This window comes from Mobula hypostoma, chromosome 2 (genome assembly GCF_963921235.1).
Source record: "Mobula hypostoma chromosome 2, sMobHyp1.1, whole genome shotgun sequence".
In the NCBI taxonomy this organism is placed as follows: domain Eukaryota; kingdom Metazoa; phylum Chordata; class Chondrichthyes; order Myliobatiformes; family Myliobatidae; genus Mobula; species Mobula hypostoma.
The window spans coordinates 28,104,950-28,123,488 of record NC_086098.1 but is presented as its reverse complement, the minus strand read 5'-3'; the positions used below and the strand labels follow the sequence as shown (position 1 = coordinate 28,123,488).

General features: G+C 42.6%; 1 protein-coding gene across 12 annotated transcripts in view; it reads left to right on the top strand.

Annotated features, from left to right (window-relative positions):
- Positions 1–18,539, top strand: part of epb41l2 (erythrocyte membrane protein band 4.1 like 2) — a 195,604-nt gene that overhangs the window by 111,515 nt on the left and 65,550 nt on the right. For all 12 annotated transcript variants that reach the window (XM_063034592.1, XM_063034657.1, XM_063034648.1 and 9 more), the window contains one exon: positions 11,518–11,736. In XM_063034592.1, the coding sequence (XP_062890662.1) occupies positions 11,518–11,736 (219 nt within the window). The remainder of the gene's footprint in view (positions 1–11,517; positions 11,737–18,539) is intronic.

Below are 18,539 nucleotides of genomic sequence, written 5' to 3'. Positions count from 1 at the left end.
CCCTCTCAACTTCTCTCCTTACCTGCCCATCATCTGGTGCTCCTTCCCCTTTTCTTTCTTCCATGGGCTCCTGTTTTCTCCCATCAGATTCCCCCTCTCCAGCCCTGTATCTCTTCCACCAATCAACTTCCCAGCTCTTTATTTCACCCATAAGATATAGGAGCAGAATTAGGCCACCTGGCCCATAGAGTCTGCTATGCATCTCTGTTTTGAAAGGGCGCCCCTCTATCCTGGGGCTATGCACTCTTGCCCTAGACTCTTGTACAATGGGAAACACCCTTTCCACATCTACTCTGCCTAGGCTTTTCAACATTCGAAAGGTTTCAATGAGATCCCCCCCCCCCATCCTTCTGAATTCCTGTGAGTACAGACCAAGAGCCATCAAATGTTCCTCATATGATAACCCTTTCATTCCTGGAATCATCCTTATGAACCTCCTCTGGACCCTCTCCAATGCCAGCATATCTTTTCTAAGATGAGGGGTCCAAAACTGTACACAATACTCAAAGGTGAGGCGTCACCAGTGCTTTATTAAGCCTCAGCATCACATCCTTGCTCTTGTATTCTAGACCTCTTGAAATGAATGCTAACATGGCCCTTGCCTTTCTCAACACCGACTCAACCTGCAAGTTAACCTTCAGGGTGTTCTGCACAAGGATTCCTAAGTCCCTCTGCATCTCAGATACCTGGATTTTCTCCTCATTTAGAAAATAGTCTGCACATTTATTTCTACTGCCAAAGTGGTATTTCATTTGCTACCTTCTTGCCCATTCTCCTAATCTGTCTAAGTCCTTCTGCATCCTACCTGTTTCCTCAACACTATCTGCCCCTCCACCAATCATCGTATCATCTGCAAACTTGGCAACAAAGCCATCTGTTCTATAATCTAAATCATTTATATACAGCATAAAAAGAAATGGTCCCAACACCGACCCCTGTGGAACACCACTAGTGACTGACAGCCAACCAGAAAAGAATCCTTTTATTCCCACTCGCCAACTCCTACCAGTCAGTCAGTACTCTAACCATGTTAGTAACTTTCCTGTAATACCATGGGCTCTTAACTTGATAAGCAGCCCCGTGTGGCACCTTGTCGAAGGCCTTCTGAAAGTCCAAATATACAACATCCACTGCATCCCCTTTATCTCTCCTACTTGTAATCTCCTCAAAGAATTCCAATAGGTTTGTCAGGCAGGATTTTCCCTGAAGGAAACCATGCTGACTTTGTCCTGTCTTGTTCTGTGTCACCAAGTATTCTATCACCAGGCTCTTAGAGTGGAGTAACATTTGCAGTTTTCCAGTCCTCTGGCACCATGCCAGATTCCAGTGATTTTTGAAAGATCATTTCTAATGCCACCACAATCTCTAATGCTACCTCTTTCAGAACCCTAGGTGCAGTTTCTCTGGTCCGGGTGATTTATGTATCTTTGGGTCTTTTCAGCTTTTTGAGCACTTTCTCTCTTGTAACAGTAACTACACCCACTTCTCTTCCTTCACACAGTACAACATGAGGCATACTGCTAGTGTCTTCCACTGTGAAGACTGATGTAAAATACTCATTTAGTTCATCAGCCATCTCCTTGTACCCAGTTATTATTTCTCCTGCCTCATTTTCTAGCAGTCCTATATCCACTCTCATTTCCCTTTTATTATTAACTTACTTGAAAAAAAACTTTTGCTATCCACTTTGATATTATTTGCTAGCTTGCCTTTATATTTCATCTTTTCTCTTCTAATGATTTTTTTCTAATGTAGATTTTTAAAAACTTCCCAATCATCTATCTTCCCACTAATTTTTGCTTTGTTGTATGCCCTTTCTTTTGCTTTTTCAATAGTGTTGACTTCCTTTGTCAGCCATGGTTGTACTATTTTACCATTTGAGTACTTCTTCATTTTTGGAGTACATGTGTCCTGCACCTTCCTCATTTTTCCCAGAAATGCATGCCATTGCTGCTCTGCTGACATCCCTGCCAGCAGCTCCTTCTTTAATTAACTTTAGCCAACTACTCTCTCATACCACTGTAATTTCCTTTATCCACTGAAATACTGCTACATCAGACTTTACTTTCTCCCTATCAAATTTCAAGTTGAACACAATCATATTGTGATCACTGGTTCCTAGGGGTTTGTTTACCTTAAGGTCACTAATCGCCTCCAGTTCATTCCATAACATTCAATCCAATATAGCTGATCCCTTAGTAGGCTCAATGACAAACTGCTCTAAAATGCTCTCTAGGTATTCAACAAACTCACTTTCTTGAGATCCATTACCACCCTGATTTTCCCAATCGACCTGCGTGTTAAAATCTCCCATGACTACCATCACATTGCCCTTCTGACTCACCTTCCTGTTGCAACCTGTGGTCTGCCTCCCAGCCACTGTTGGGAGGCCTGTATATAACAGTGAGGACCAAGAAGGTTTGGACAAGGGAATCACAGGAGCGCTTACAGGACTGCTTTAAATCAGTGGACTGGACTGTATTCAGGGATCCATCTTTGAATCTGGATGAGTATGCTGCAGTTGTTACTGACTTCATTAAAACCTGTGTGGATGAGTGTATGCCTACAAAGACTTACTGTAATTCCCAAACCATTCAAGTCTAGTAACCCAGGCCTGTCCCAGAAAAACAGGTATGATTTACGAAGGGCTATTTCAAGGGTGAAGAGACAATTTCGAACGAGGCTGGAGGCGATACCAGATGCACGGCAACTCTGGCAGGGTCTGCAAGACATTACTTCCTACAAAGCGAAACCCAGTAGTATGAATGGCAGCGATGCTTCACTACCAGATGAACTCAACGCCTTCTATGCACACTTTGAAAGGGAGAGTACAACTACAGCTGTGAAGATCCCTGCTGCACCTGAGGACTCTGTGATCTCCGTTTCAGAGGCAGATATTAGACTGTCTTTAAAGAGAGTGGACCCTCACAAGGCAGAATGTCCCGATGGAGTACCTGGTAAGGCTCTGAAAACCTGTGCCAACCAACTAGCTGGAGTTTTCAAGGACATTTTCAACCTCACTACTTCAAAAGGCAGCAATCATACCAGTGCCCAAGAAGAATAACGTGGGCTGCCTTAATGACTGTTGCCCAGTAGCACTCACATCAACAGTGATGAAATGCTTTGAGAGGTTGGTTATGACTAGACTACACTCCTGCCTCAGCAAGGACCTGGACCCATTGCAATTTGCCTATCACCACAATAGGTCAACAGCAGACGCAATCTCAATGGCTCTCCGCATGGCTTTAGAACACCTGGATAACATAAACACCTACTTCAGGATGGTAGCATTTAATACCATCATTCCCACAATCCTGATTCTGACCTCCCTGTGCAATTGGATCCTTGACTTCCTAACCGGGAAACCACTGTCTGTACGGATTGGTGATAACATATCCTCCTTGCTGATGATCAACAATGACGCACCTCAGGGATGTGTGCTTAGCCCACTGCTCTACTCTCTGTATACACAAGACTATGTGGCTAGGCATAGCTCAAATACCATCAATAAATTTGCTGATGATACAACCATTGTTGGTAGAATCTCAGATGGTGACGAGAGGGCGTACAGGAGTGAGATATGCCAACTAGTGGTGCTGCAGCAACAACCTGGCACTCAACGTCAGTAAGATGAAAGAGCTGATTGTGTACTTCAGGAAGGGTAAGACGAAGGAGCACATACCAATCTTCGTAGAGGGATCAGAAGTATAGAGAGTGAACAGCTTCAAGTTGCTGGGTGTCAAAATCTCTGAGGATCTAACCTGGTTCCAACATATCGATGTAGTTATAAAGACGGCAAGATAGCGGCTGTACTTTATTAGGAGTTTGAAGCGATTTGGCAAGTCAACAAATACACTCAAAAACTTCTATAGTTGTACTGTGGAGAGCATTCTGACAGGCTGCATCACTGTCTGGTATGGAGGGGCTACTGCACAGAACTGAAAGAAGCTGCAGAAGGTTGTAAATCTAGTCAGCTCCATCTTGGGCACTAGCCTACAAAGTACCCAGGACATCTTTAGGGAACGGTGTCTGAGAAAGGCAGCGTCCATTATTAAAGACCTCCAGCTCCCATGGCATGCCCTTTTCTCACTGTTGCCATTAGTTGTGTACAGGCCACCTAACAGTAATAGTGAGGTTGGAGATGGTATTAAACAGGAAATTAGAAATGTGTGCAATAAAGGAACAGCAGTTATAATGGGTGACTTCAATCTACATGTAGATTGGGTGAACCAAATTGGTAAAGGTGCTGAGCAAGAGGATTTCTTGGAATGTATGCGGGATGGTTTTTTGAACCAACTAGAGAGCAGGCTATTCTAGACTGGGTTTTGAGCAATGAGGAAGGGTTAATTAGCAATCTCGTGAGAGGCCCCTTGGGTAAGAGCGACCATAATATGGTGGAATTCTTCATTAAGATGGAGAGTGACATAGTTAATTCAGAAACAAAGGTTCTGAACTTAAAGAGGGGTAACTTTGAAGGTATGAGACGTGAATTAGCTAAGATAGACTGGCAAATGACACTTAAAGGATTGACGGTGGATATGCAATGACAAGCATTTAAGGTACAGAAGCCTTGAAGGCACACACTCAGCGATTCAGGAACAGCTTCTTCCCCTCTGCCATCCGATTCCTAAAAGGACATTGAAGCTTTGGACACTAACTCACTTTTTAAAAAAATATACAGTATTTCTGTTTTTGCACATTCTTTTAAATCTATTCAAAAATGTAATTGATTTAATTACATATGTAATTATTTATTTATTTTTATGTTTTATTATTTTTTTTCTCTCTCTGCTCTATTATTTATTGCATTGAACTGCTGCTAAGTTAACAAATTTCACGTCACATGTCGGTGATAATAAACCTGATTCTGATTCTGATAACTGACATCAACATCCTTTTACGCTTGCAGTTTCTTAAATCAACCCACAAGGATTCAACATCTTCCGATCCTGTGTCACATATTTCTATTGATTTGATGCCATTCTTTACCAGTAGAGCCACACCATTCCCTCTGCTTACCTTCCTATTTCTTGGATATAATGTGTAACCATGGACATTTAGCTCCCAACTACAACCATCCTTCAGCCACGATTCAGTGATGTCCACAACATCATACCTGGCAATCTGTAATAGTGCAACAAGATCATCCACCTTATTTCTTGTAATATGCACGTATAGATACAACACTTTGAGTACCGTATTTGCTGTCCTTTCTGACTGCATCCCTAATGATTTGATACTCAGTCTGTTGGCTGCAACTAAGTCCTATCAACTGCCTGCCCTTCTGACAATCTGACTGCACGCTATCTTTACTTTTTTACTATCCGTCCTTTCCTGAGTCCCTTCACTCCTGTTCCCACTCCCCTGTCAAGTTAGTTTAAACCCTCTCCAAAAGCTCTAACAAACCTGCCTGTGAGAATATTGGTCCCCCTCGGGCTCAGGTGCAACCTGTCACTTTTGAACAGGTCATACCTCTCCCAAAAGAGATCCCAGTTATCCAAGAAGGGGCAGAAAACGCTGGTGGGAGTTGTGTACAGGCCACCTAACAGTAGTAGTGAGGTCGGAGATGGTATTAAACAGGAAATTAGAAGTGTGTGCAATAAAGGAACAGCAGTTATAATGGGTGACTTCAATCTACATGTAGGTTGGGTGAACCAAATTGGTAAAGGTGCTGAGCAAGAGGATTTCTTGGAATGTATGCGGGATGGTTTTTTGAACCAACTAGAGAGCAGGCTATTCTAGACTGGGTTTTGAGCAATGAGGAAGGGTTAATTAGCAATCTCGTGAGAGGCCCCTTGGGTAAGAGCGACCATAATATGGTGGAATTCTTCATTAAGATGGAGAGTGACATAGTTAATTCAGAAACAAAGGTTCTGAACTTAAAGAGGGGTAACTTTGAAGGTATGAGACGTGAATTAGCTAAGATAGATTGGCAAATGACACTTAAAGGATTGACGGTGAATATGCAATGGCAAGCATTTAAGGATTGCATGGATGAACTACAACAATTGTTCATCCCAGTTTGGCAAAAGAATAAATCAAGGAAGGTAGTGCACCCGTGGCTGACAAGAGAAATTAGGGATAGTATCAATTCCAAAGAAGAAGCATACAAATTAGCCAGAAAAAGTGGCTCACCTGAGGACTGGGAGAAATTCAGAGTTCAGCAGAGGAGGACAAAGGGCTTAATTAGGAAGGGGAAAAAAGATTATGAGAGAAAACTGGCAGGGAACATAAAAACTGACTGTAAAAGCTTTTATAGATATGTAAAAAGGAAAAGACTGGTAAAGACAAATGTAGGTCCCCTACAGACAGAAACAGGTGAATTGATTATGGGGAGCAAGGACATGGCAGACCAATTGAATAATTACTTTGGTTCTGTCTTCACTAAGGAGGACATAAATAATCTTCCAGAAATAGTAGGGGACAGAGGGTCCAGTGAGATGGAGGAACTGAGCGAAATACATGTTAGTAGGGAAGTGGTGTTGGGTAAATTGAAGGGATTAAAGGCAGATAAATCCCCAGGGCCAGATGGTGTGCATCCCAGAGTGCTTAAGGAAGTAGCCCAAGAAATAGTGGATGCATTAGTGATAATTTTTCAAAACTCGTTAGATTCTGGACTAGTTCCTGAGGATTGGAGGGCAGCTAATGTAACCCCACTTTTTAAAAATGAAGGGAGAGAGAAACCGGGGAATTATAGACCGGTTAGCCTAACGTCGGTGGTGGGGAAACTGCTGGAGTCAGTTATCAAAGATGTGATAACAGCACATTTGGAAAGCGGTGAAATGATCGGACAAAGTCAGCATGGATTTGTGAAAGGAAAATCATGTCTGACGAATCTCATAGAATTTTTTGAGGATGTAACTAATAGAGTGGATAGGGGAGAACCAGTGGATGTGGTATATTTTGATTTTCAAAAGGCTTTTGACAAGGTCCCACACAGGAGATTAGTGTGCAAACTTAAAGCACACGGTATTGGGGGTAAGGTATTGGTGTGGGTGGAGAATTGGTTAGCAGACAGGAAGCAAAGAGTGGGAATAAACGGGACCTTTTCAGAATGGCAGGCGGTGACTAGTGGGGTACTGCAAGGCTCAGTGCTGGGACCCCAGTTGTTTACAATATATATTAATGACTTAGATGAGGGAATTAAATGCAGCATCTCCAAGTTTGCGGATGACACGAAGCTGGGCGGCAGTGTTAGCTGTGAGGAGGATGCTAAGAGGATGCAGGGTGACTTGGATAGGTTGGGTGAGTGGGCAAATTCATGGCAGATGCAATTTAATGTGGATAAATGTGAAGTTATCCACTTCGGTGGCAAAAATAGGAAAACAGATTATTATCTGAATGGTGGCTGATTAGGAAAAGGGGAGGTGCAACGAGACCTGGGTGTCATTATACACCAGTCATAGAAAGTGGGCATGCAGGTACAGCAGGCGGTGAAAAAGGCGAATGGTATGCTGGCATTTATAGCGAGAGGATTCGAGTACAGGGGCAGGGAGGTACTACTGCAGTTGTACAAGGCCTTGGTGAGACCACACCTGGAGTATTGTGTGCAGTTTTGGTCCCCTAATCTGAGGAAAGACATCCTTGCCATAGAGGGAGTACAAAGAAGGTTCACCAGATTGATTCCTGGGATGGCAGGACTTTCATATGAAGAAAGACTGGATGAACTGGGCTTGTACTCTTTGGAATTTAGAAGATTGAGGGGGGATCTGATTGAAACGTATAAAATCCTAAAGGGATTGGACAGGCTAGATGCAGGAAGATTGTTCCCGATGTTGGGGAAGTCCAGAACGAGGGGCCACAGTTTGAGGATAAAGAGGAAGCCTTTTAGGACCGAGATTAGGAAAAACTTCTTCACACAGAGAGTGGTGAATCTGTGGAATTCTCTGCCGCAAGAAACTGTTGAGGCCAGTTCATTGGCTATATTTAAGAGGGAGTTAGATATGGCCCTTGTGGCTACGGGGATCAGGGGGTATGGAGGGAAGGCTGGGTTCTGAGTTGGATGATCAGCCATGATCATAATAAATGGCGGTGCAGGCTCGAAGGGCCGAATGGCCTACTCCTGCACCTATTTTCTATGTATGTTTCTATGTAAGAACCTTAACCCTGCCCTCTGCACCAGCTTCTCAGCCACACATCTATTCGCTAACTCATCCTTTTTCTACCCTCACTGATGCGTGGCACAGGCAGCAATCCAGAAATTACTACCTGGGAGGTCCTGCTTCTCAGCTTTCTACCAAGCTCTCTAAATTCTCTTCTCAGGACTTCATTTCTTTTTTCTTCCTATGTCATTGGTACCAATATGCTCCCCCTTCCTCTCCAAAATGTTGTAGATGCAATCTGAGACTCCCTGACCCTGGCACCTGGAAGGCAACATGCCATTTGGGTGTCCTGTTGACATCCACCGAATCTCCTGTTTGTTCCCCTCACTATCAAGTCCGCTATTACTACTAATCCCTTCTTGTCTCTCTTTCCCTTCTGCACCATGGACCCGTGCTTGGTGCCTGTAACCTGGTTGCCGTGGCATTCTCCCGGGAGGTCATCCCCCACAAAAAGTATACATTCTTTTTGAGGGGAATGGCCACGGGGGCGCTCTGCTCTAACTGCCTGCAGCCGGCCCTCCTTATTCGCGAGTTCCGCATGTGCGAGTTCAACCAACCGCGAATCGAGAAATCCTGGAAGTGCTCTTCCAGCACTTGTTGTTCGAACATGTGCAGACTTTTTTTTCTTGTCATTATTCCCTTAACAATACAGCATAACAACTAGTTACATAGCATTTACATTGTATTAGGTTTTATAAGTAATCTAGAGATGATTTAAAGTGTACGGGAGGATGTGCGTAGGTTATCGTGGATCGGGATCGAAAAAAAATCCGGAACTTGTCTTACTAAGTAAGTCGGAACAGGTACATCCGGTATTATTTAGCATCAGTTAGTCAAACGTTTGTCTTAGTATATAGTATATATTTTACTTTTCTATGCATATAAAATATTTAAGAATCATATGTTTCAGCGCCGGGCTCAGGAACAGAAATTCCTGAGTTCGATCCAGTGACAGATAGTTCCCGAGTTCGATCCAGTGATGGATCGCTTCCGAGCGTGCTGTCCATCCCTGCCGGGTTGATGTGGCGGATCAAAAACCCAAAACCCAATAATTAAACCACTGCGTTGCTACGTAATAATTGTTGTTTTAATTGGGTAGGGCCTTTCTCATTTTATCCTTTAAAATTGTTCCGATTGTTGACTGACTGTAGCCTAACGCTTTTCCAATGACCAATGGTGTTTCACCTCTTTCTGATCGCTTTATTATTTCCGCTTTATTTTAAATCGTGATTATTTTTGTGAACAGAAACACTGCAGATTCAGAGCTCTGCCACTGGGTCCTAATGCCCACTGCACTGAGACAGGTTAAATAAGGTCTGGGGTTCCGCTGGGTCCTAAGTTCCACCGCTTTGAGACAGGATTGAATAAGGGACTTGAGCATCCGCTTTTTTTTTTGGTATCCGCGAGGGGTCCTGGAACCAATCCCTCGCGGATAAGGAGGACCGACTACATTTCTCCTGATGGTCACCGAGCTTCTCGCCTCCTGCAACTTCGGGGCGACTGCCTCCCTGTAACTTTGATTAATTGTATTCTCACTCTCCCATACAGGCTGAGGGTCATCCAGTTGCTGTTCCAGATCCCTAACACGGTCTTCAAGGAGCCGCAGCCAGATGCACTTAATGCAGATGTAGTTCCCTGAGAGACTCTGGGTCTTCCAGTTCTCCAACATCTGGCATGAAGAGCACACCATAGCTATTTAAATGGTACAATAATAGAGGGGGAAAAACCCAAAAAGGAAACCTTAACAGATGCTTTACACAGAGCTGACGTCTCTTCCGAGCCAAAGCCTCCTTTGAGCCAAAGCCTGTTGCTTCTACTCCTGCCACTGGCCTACTCCCATACAATGGCCGCTCCGCTTATCCCTTCTGCACTTTTATTTAGTTTGTGGAGCTCTATTGATGCCGCTGATAAGCCACGTATAATGGACAAATGCACTCGAAACTCCCTCTTTAAATAACCGCTGCCGACCTGCGAGAAATCCCTCTTGGTAGAGCTCTATTGATGCCGCTGATAGGCCACGTACAAGATAGCTGCCCCCTGCCCCCCCCACCAGTTTCACCTATCACCTTGTGTTTCTTCTTCCCCTCCCCTCCACCACCTTCCACTGACTTTTCTGTTCATTTATAAACTTTTAACTGACTACAATGTTCTGCATTATGTTCGAAATCAGGTTTAACATCACTGGCATACGTTGAGAAATTTATTGTTTTGTGGCAGCAGTGCAATATATAATAAAACTAAATGACAATAAGATAGATATTTAAAATTAAATAAAGCACAAAGAGCAAAAATGTAATAACTATATTGAGGTAGTTTACATGGGTTTACTATCCATTCAGAAATCTGTTGGTGAGAGGAAGAAGCCATTCCTAAAACGTTGAGTTCAAGCTCCTGTACCACCACGTTGATGGTAGCAGTGTAAAGAGGCCATGTCCTGGGTTATGCGGGTGCTTGCTGATGGATGCCGCCTTTTCGAGGCATCATCTTTTGAAGATGGCCTTGATGGTGGGGAGGCGAGTGACCATGATGGAGCTGGCTGAGTTTGCAACTTTCTGCAGCTTTTTCCCAATCCACTGCAGTCACCCCTCCATACCTGATGATGCAACCAGTTAAAATGCTCTCCACCTGTACGTCTGTAGAAATTAGCGAGAATCTTTACTATCATAATAAGTCGCAAACTCCTAATGAAATATAGCTTTCTTTATAATTGTATCAATATATTGGGCCTGGAATAGATATCCAGAGATGTTGACAACCAGGAGATTGAAACTGCTCACACTTTCCATTGCTGACCCCTCTCTGAGGACTGGTGTGTATTTCACTGATTCTCCTTCATCCCATTTCCTGGCCTTGCTGATGTTGAGTGTCAGATCGTTGTTGTGACACCACTCAACCAGCTGATCTAACTCAACGGCTGTACACTGCCTCGTCACCATCAGAAATTCTGCAAATAATAATCTTCAGTTAAATGGCAATCTTCAAGTTGCAACAGAATAATTCAAGGTTTGTTTCATTAGTTGGAAGACACATCCCCTCTTAAAAAATTCTCGTCTTAATGTATTAACTTTTTTAATAAAAGGTAGAAGTTAAGATAGATGCAAAGGAAGTAGTTTTATTTACCTGGGTAAAATTACATAATCCTCTGATTAAATGTGAATCTTGCCTGCTTGTCCGTGGTCTTAAATTAACAAAAATAATCCATATTTATTTACTTTAATAGCTATTTTTTAATATCATTTTTGTACTTTTTCTAACTTACATCTTAAATAGACAGAAAAAAATCACTTTGAAAAATTTTAATTTATTATATTAATGAAACATGAGTTGTTTTTAAGTGGAACGTCATTAATGGAAGACTTCTGGTATCATCTGAAGCTTTACTCATCCCAACCGGCATTCTTCATTGTCTTTGCAGATATTATTTGTGCCTTCAACTCCGGCAGGATATCATATCTGGTCGTTTACCATGTTCGTTTGTAACTCATGCCCTTCTTGGTTCTTACACATTGCAAGCGGAACTTGGGGATTATGATGCCGAAGAACACAAAGCAGGTTATGTCGCAGAATTACAGTTTGCTCCAAACCAATCGAAAGAATTGGAAGAAAAAATTTCTGAACTGCATAAAACACACAGGTAGAAATCAGTAATAGTTGCTTGTCAAAGTATATTTACTTATCATTGCGTAAGTAATGAGGTACTCATGGGAACTAGTTAAATGATAAGTTCCCTCAGTATATGTCACTGCAGAATACATAATGTTAAAAATGGTAGAATTTTTGTACCACATCTTCTGTTTGAAAATCAAAAAGTTACAGGCTCTGAAAATCTAAAATAAGGATAGAAAATGCTGGAAGCTGAAATGTTGAACAAGGCAGTCAAAATCTGTGGGATGAAAAACTGTTAATATTTTGGCTTAAAGACGCTTTGTCAAAATTTGGAAAGAGAAAACGTATTTTAAGCTGCAGATAGGGTTGACGAGGGTATGATATTTTGAACAGGATTGTCAGTGCTAAACTATTGATGAATCCATAAGATATAAGAACAAAATTAGGTCATTTGGTCCATGGATTCTGTTCCACCATTCAATCACACCTGAACTCTTAACCCCATTTTCCCACCTTCACATAACTCTTAATCATGACAAGTCTATCAATCTCTGCATTAAACAAATCCAATGTCTTGGCCTCCTCAACCCTCTGACAATGGATTCCACTGATTACTACTCTGTGGCTGAAGAAATTCTTCCAAATTTGGGTTATCAAGGTTATAAAGCCTCAGGCCATAGACTCTCCTGTAATGGAAATGTTCTCTCCATGTCCACTCTGCCCTTCCCTTTCAGGATTTGGTAGGTTCCAATAAGATCTTCCTTCCTTCTGAACCACAAGTACTGTTTCAGAGTCATCAAACATTAAGCCTTTCATTTCTGGGATCTTCTCTTATGAATCTCTCTGGACCCTTTTCTAGGCCGGTGTATCTTTCCTTTGATATCAGGGCCAAAGTCGCTTAATTTATTCTGAGTGTGATTGGACTAACACTTTAGAAAGCCTCAGTATTGCATTCTTGTGTACATAGTTTAGTATTCCCGAAAAGCATGTTAACGTGACAATTAGACCATAAGATATAGGAGCAGAATTATCCCATTTGGCCCATTGAGTTTGCTCTGCATTTACTTTCCCTACTACCAATTCAATCAGTCCATGTCCTCAACACTAGCAGCCCCTCCACCTGGCTTGTTATCATGTGCAAACTTGGAGACAATGCCATCAATTCCTCCATCCAGATTAGTAACGCATAATTAAAGTTGTAGTACTTGTCCTAAATGGAAATGATCAAATATTCCTGTTTTGGACTACTACAGCTGAAATCCAGTCATAGTCATGAATACTTCAGTAAGCAACATTGTTTTAAGACCTTTAAATAAAAATCTATTGATCCTCAAAATCGATAGACCCTAGATGGAAGACTTGGGTTGCAAGTGCACTTCCCCTTTCTTTTAAAAAAGGAGGTAGCGTGGAAGGTGTGCTGGGCTACAGGTACGATTAAAACGCAAAAACTTTAGGTGCCCACTCCTGACTATCCTGCTGGCAAGTGTACAGTCTCTGAAAAATGAAATTGAAGATCTCAGAGCAAAATTGCAGTACCGGGGGATATCAAGGACTGTTATGTACTTCCCTTCACAAAAACACGGCTCACCTCTGCCATTTGGGATGTAGCGCTGCATGTGATTAACTCTTCGTGGTGCACAGACGTGATGGCGCTGTCTCAGTCCTCACCCAACCTGGAATATCTGGCATTGAAGTGTTATATTTTATCTGCTGAGGGAGTTTCCCACCATCATCCTGATGGTGGTATAGGTTCCATCTCAGACCTTGGTCAGGCAGATACTGGAAGAGCTGAGCACCATGATCAGCAGTACCTTCCGTTTCATTGTGGAGGATTTCAACCAGGCCAGCTTGAAGTCTTACTACAGGTTAAGAATGCTTACTGTACCATCTCGTGCCCAGACTTTGGAAAGTCTGATCACCTAGCGGTACTTCTGCTACTCCTGATGTATAGGCAGAAGCGAAAGACCAGTGGTGATGACCAAGAAAATATGGTCAAGGGAGACCGAGGAGTGCTTACAGGACTGTTTTGAGTCACTGGACTGTACAACATTCACAGATTCATCTTTGAATCTAATTGACTACGCCTCAGTTGCCATCTGCTTCATTAAGACCTGTGAGGATGAATGTGTGCCTTGGAGAATATACTGAACATACCCGAACCAAAAGCCATGGATGAACCTGGAGAATCATAGTCTACTGAGGGCTAAATCTATGGCATTCAGAACTATACAAGAAGTCCAGGTATGATCTATGGAAGGCTATTTTAAGAGCAAAAAAGGAGTGTGGAGGGCAACTGAAGGGTTAAACAGTGTGTTGATTAGTTGATTAGAGGGAGTGAGTACTTGAGATAATTGGCAGGGACAAATAAAAGGGGGTAACTGAAGAGGACTGGCCAGTGTGTGAGTGGCTCAGGGTAGGAGTGAAGTTTTGAGGCTTTGGCTCGAGAGGCTTCGGCGAGCAGAGGCTGAGGACGAGCTTGCTCCCAGTGAGCTAAGGCCGGGTAAGTTTCTTTAATTACTTTAATTAACTTAGGAGTAGGTAATGTTGGCAGCAGTTAGGACACTCGAGTGCTCCGTATGCAGTATGTGGGAAGTCAGGGTGAGCACAATTGTCCCTGATGACTACACTGTAAAAGGTGCATCCAGCTGCAGCTCCTGACAAACCGAGTTAGGGAGCTGGAGCTTGGATGAACTTCGGATCATTCTTGAGGCAGAGGCACAAATAGACAGGAGTTTCAGGGAGACAGTCACCTCTAAAAGTCAGGAAGCAGGTAGCTGGGTGACTGTCAGGAGAGGGAAGAGGAATAGACAGAAAGAGCAGAGCACCCCTGTGCCCGTTCTCATCAACAATAAGTATACTGTTTTGGATATTGCTGGTGGGGACGACCTACCAGGGACAAGTTGTAGTGGTCGCGTCTCTGACACCAAAATTGGACCCTCAGCTCAGAAAGGAACGAGGGAAAAGAGGAGAGCAGTAGTGATAGGGGATTCTATGGTTCTAAAAACGGTTCTGATTGAAGTTAGGGACAGAGTCATCTCTGGCAGGGTTTGCTTTACCTGTAGAAAGTAGAGTTTACTTTCTACAAAGCAAAACCTAACATCGTGAATAGCTGTGGTGCTTCACTCCCAGATGAGTTCAATGCCTTTTATTGCACACTTTGAAAGGGAGAATAAACCTACACCTGTGCAAATCCCTGCACCGTCTGGTGACCCTATAATCTCTGACTCTTGGGCTGATGTCAGAACATCTTTCAAGAAGTGATCCCTCACAAGGCATCAGGTCCTGTTGGTGTACCTGGTAGGTAACTAAAAATGTGCTAACCTAGTGGCAGGAGTTTTGAAGGACATTTTCAGTCTCTCACTGCTGCAGCTGAGGTTCCCACCTGCGTCAAATGGGTGACAATCATACCAGAGCCCAAGAAGAGTATGGTGAGCTGACTTTCACCCAGTAACAGTCACATCTACTGTGATGAAGTGCTTTCAGAGATTGGTCATGGCCAGAATCAACTCCAGCCCAGGCAAGGACCTGGACTCACTGCAATTTGCCAATAGCTACAATAGTTCTACAACAGATGCAATCTCATTAGCTCTCCACTCCTTGAATCACCTGGGCAATGTCAATACCTACACCTGGCTGCTGTTTGAGTACAGCTCAGTGTTCAACACCTTCATACCCTCAGTTCTAATCAACAAGCTCCAAAGTCTGGGCCTCTGCAACTGGATTCTTGACTTCCTCACTGGGAGACCACAGTCAGTGCAGATTAGAATTAACATCTCCTCACTGACGATCAACATTGGCGCACCTCAAGGATGTGTGCTTAGTCCACTGGACTACTGTTTTCACCCACGGCTGTGTGGCTAGACACAGCTCAAACGCCATCTATAAATTTACCGATGACTCAACTGTTGGCAGAATTTCAGATAGTGATGAGGAGGCATACAGGAGTGGGATGGGTCAGCTGGATGAGTAGTGTTGAAATAGCAACCTTGCATTCAACATAAGTAAGACCAAGCAATTGATTGTGGACCTCAGGAAGGGGAAGTCGAGGCCACACATGCCAACACTCTGAGGGGTCAGCAGTGGAAAGGGTGAGTAGTGTCAAGTTCCTAGATGTCAACATCTCTGAAGATCTATCATGGACCCAACATATTGATGCAATTACAAAGAAGCCACGACAGCGGCTATCTTTCATTAGGAGTTTGAGGAGACTTAATATGTCACCAAAGTCGCTTGCAAGTTTCTACAGATATACCATGGAGAGCATTCTGACTGATTACCTTACTGTCTGGTATGGAGGGGCCACTGCAGAGGATCAGAAAAAGCTGCAGAAAGTTGCAAACTCAGACAGCACCAGCATAGGCAGTAGCTTCCCCAGTATTGAGGGCATCTTCAAAAAGGTGATGTCTGGCATTGAGGACCCAGAATATGCCCTCTTCTCATTGCTACCACTAAGGAGAAGGAACAGGAGCCTGAAGTCACACACCCAGCATTTTAGGAATAGCTCCTTCCTCATTGCCATAAGATTTGTGAAGGGGCAATGAACCAATGCACACTACCTCACTTTTTTTTTTCTTTCCTCACTTTTTGCACTAATTTAATTTTATAATATATCATATTGTAACTTGTAGTTTTTTTATTATGCACTGCAATGTACTGCTTATGCAAAACATATTTCACAACATATGCCAGTGATATTAAACCTGATTCTGAAGTTGCCCCAACACTAACCCCTGTGGAACTCCACTAGTCATTGATTTTCATTCCGTTCCTCTTATCCCCACTCTGCCTCTGCCAATCAGCCAAACTTTTATCCATGCTAGTACCTTGCTTTGAACACCATGCGCACTTGTTCAGCTGTCTTGTGTACAGCACGTTGTCAAAGCCCTTCTGAAAATCCATGTAAACAAAGTCCCCTTACTCATCTTTGTCCATCTTGTTCCCTCAAAGGATTTTAACAGATTTGTCGGCAAGATCTCACCTTAAAGAAACTGTGCTGACTGCCATATTTTATGTACACCAAAATCTTATCCTTCAAATTGAAATCAAATCTTATCAACCAGTAAGTTCAGGCTAACTGACCTATAATTTCCTGTGTTTTGTCTCATTCCCTTGGGTGTTATGTTTTGGATTTTATTCTCCCCAATCATTTGAGACCGCCCCTGTCTCGTGATTCTTGAAAGTTTACTTTTAATCCCTTCACAATCCTTTCAGCCTCCCTAGCACTGCACTCTCCTCTGGCCCTAACTTTCTTGAATTTCTGGCATATTGACTGGTGCCTTCGACTGTGAAGACTGATGCAAAATACCAAATTCAGTTCCTCTGCCCCATTAGTACCTCTCCAGCATCATTTTCCAGCAATTCAATCAATGTTTACTGTTGCCTTTCTATTATCTTTTGACATAAAGAAAAACTTTCACAGTAATTTATTTATTGACTTAGAAAGGGAGAGAAAACAGACTTTCTAGTGAGTTTCACCGAGCAGGACACGAAGAGGCAAATTGCTAATTAATAGTTGACTAGAAGGTAAGGTCAAGTGAAGTGGCCGCGGAAAGACTGACAAATAATCAATGTACAAAAGAAAACAACATATGCAAATAAATAAAACTGAAAACATGAATTGTAGACGCCTTGAAAGTGAGTCTGTAGGCTGTGGGATCAGTTCTGGGTTTTGATGTGTGATGGTATCCACGCTGGTTCAGGAGCTTGATGGTTGTAGGGTTCGACTTTTGAAATTTTCCATTCACCAAAGCTGTTTTCTGAACAATGTCATTGTAATCTTTTCCCTTTCACACAAGTTATTGATAGAACAAGGGGATCTGGAAATACAGGTCTATAATTCATTGAAAGTGGCATCACAGGTAGGTAGGGTTGTAAAGAAAGCATTTGGCACATTGTCCTTCATAAATCAAAAAAATGGGATGTTATGTTGAAGTTGTATAAGATGTTGGTGAGGCCTAATTTGAAGTATTATGTGCAGTTTTGGCCACCTACCTACTGGAAAGATGCAAATAAGGTTGAAAAAAGTGCAGAGAAAATTTACAAGGATGTTGCCAGGACTGGAGGTCCTGAGTTATAAGGAAAGGTTAAATAGGTTTCTTCTTTAGGATATAGGAGATTGGGAGATTTGATAGAGGTATACAAAATTATAAGGGTAAATGCGAGTAGGCTTTTCCCACTGAGGTTGGGTGGGACTATATCCAGAGGTCATGGGTTAAGGGTAAATGGTGAAAAGTTTAAAGGGAACATGAGGGGAAACTTCTTCACTCAGAGGATTGTAAGTGTGGAACGAGTTGCTTTCACAAGTGGTGCTTGTGAGCTCAATTTCAAGATTTAAGTTTGGATAGGTAGATGGATGGTAGGTGTATCGAGAGCTATGGTCCAGGTGCAGGTCGATGCGAATAGTTTAAATTGTTTCAGTATGGACTAAATTGGCTGAAGGGCCTGTTTCTGTGATGTATTTTTCTATGACACCTCAAACATTATCTTTGTGTTTTCTTTCATAATTCAGGTCATTGAGATATGAAATGATCAGCTGAGGCCTCAGTTCCAGGCCTAGAGGAATAAAGCATCACATTTTTGCCAGAATACACTTCTGTATTCTTGTGTCAACTTCAGTGAATTATCTCATAACATTGTGACCGAGGTCTCAAATTGGTAATCTTTTGTTCCTGGCACTTTTTTGCTAAACTCAAAAATGCACTTTTGAAATTCATAAGGATGCTCCCCTACCTAACATGTTAAATATTTCTCAAAGCAAAACTAAATGTGACCTACTCTTCACAAATACATCCAACGGTCCATCTCTTATTGAAATGCTCATTTATTTTTGTC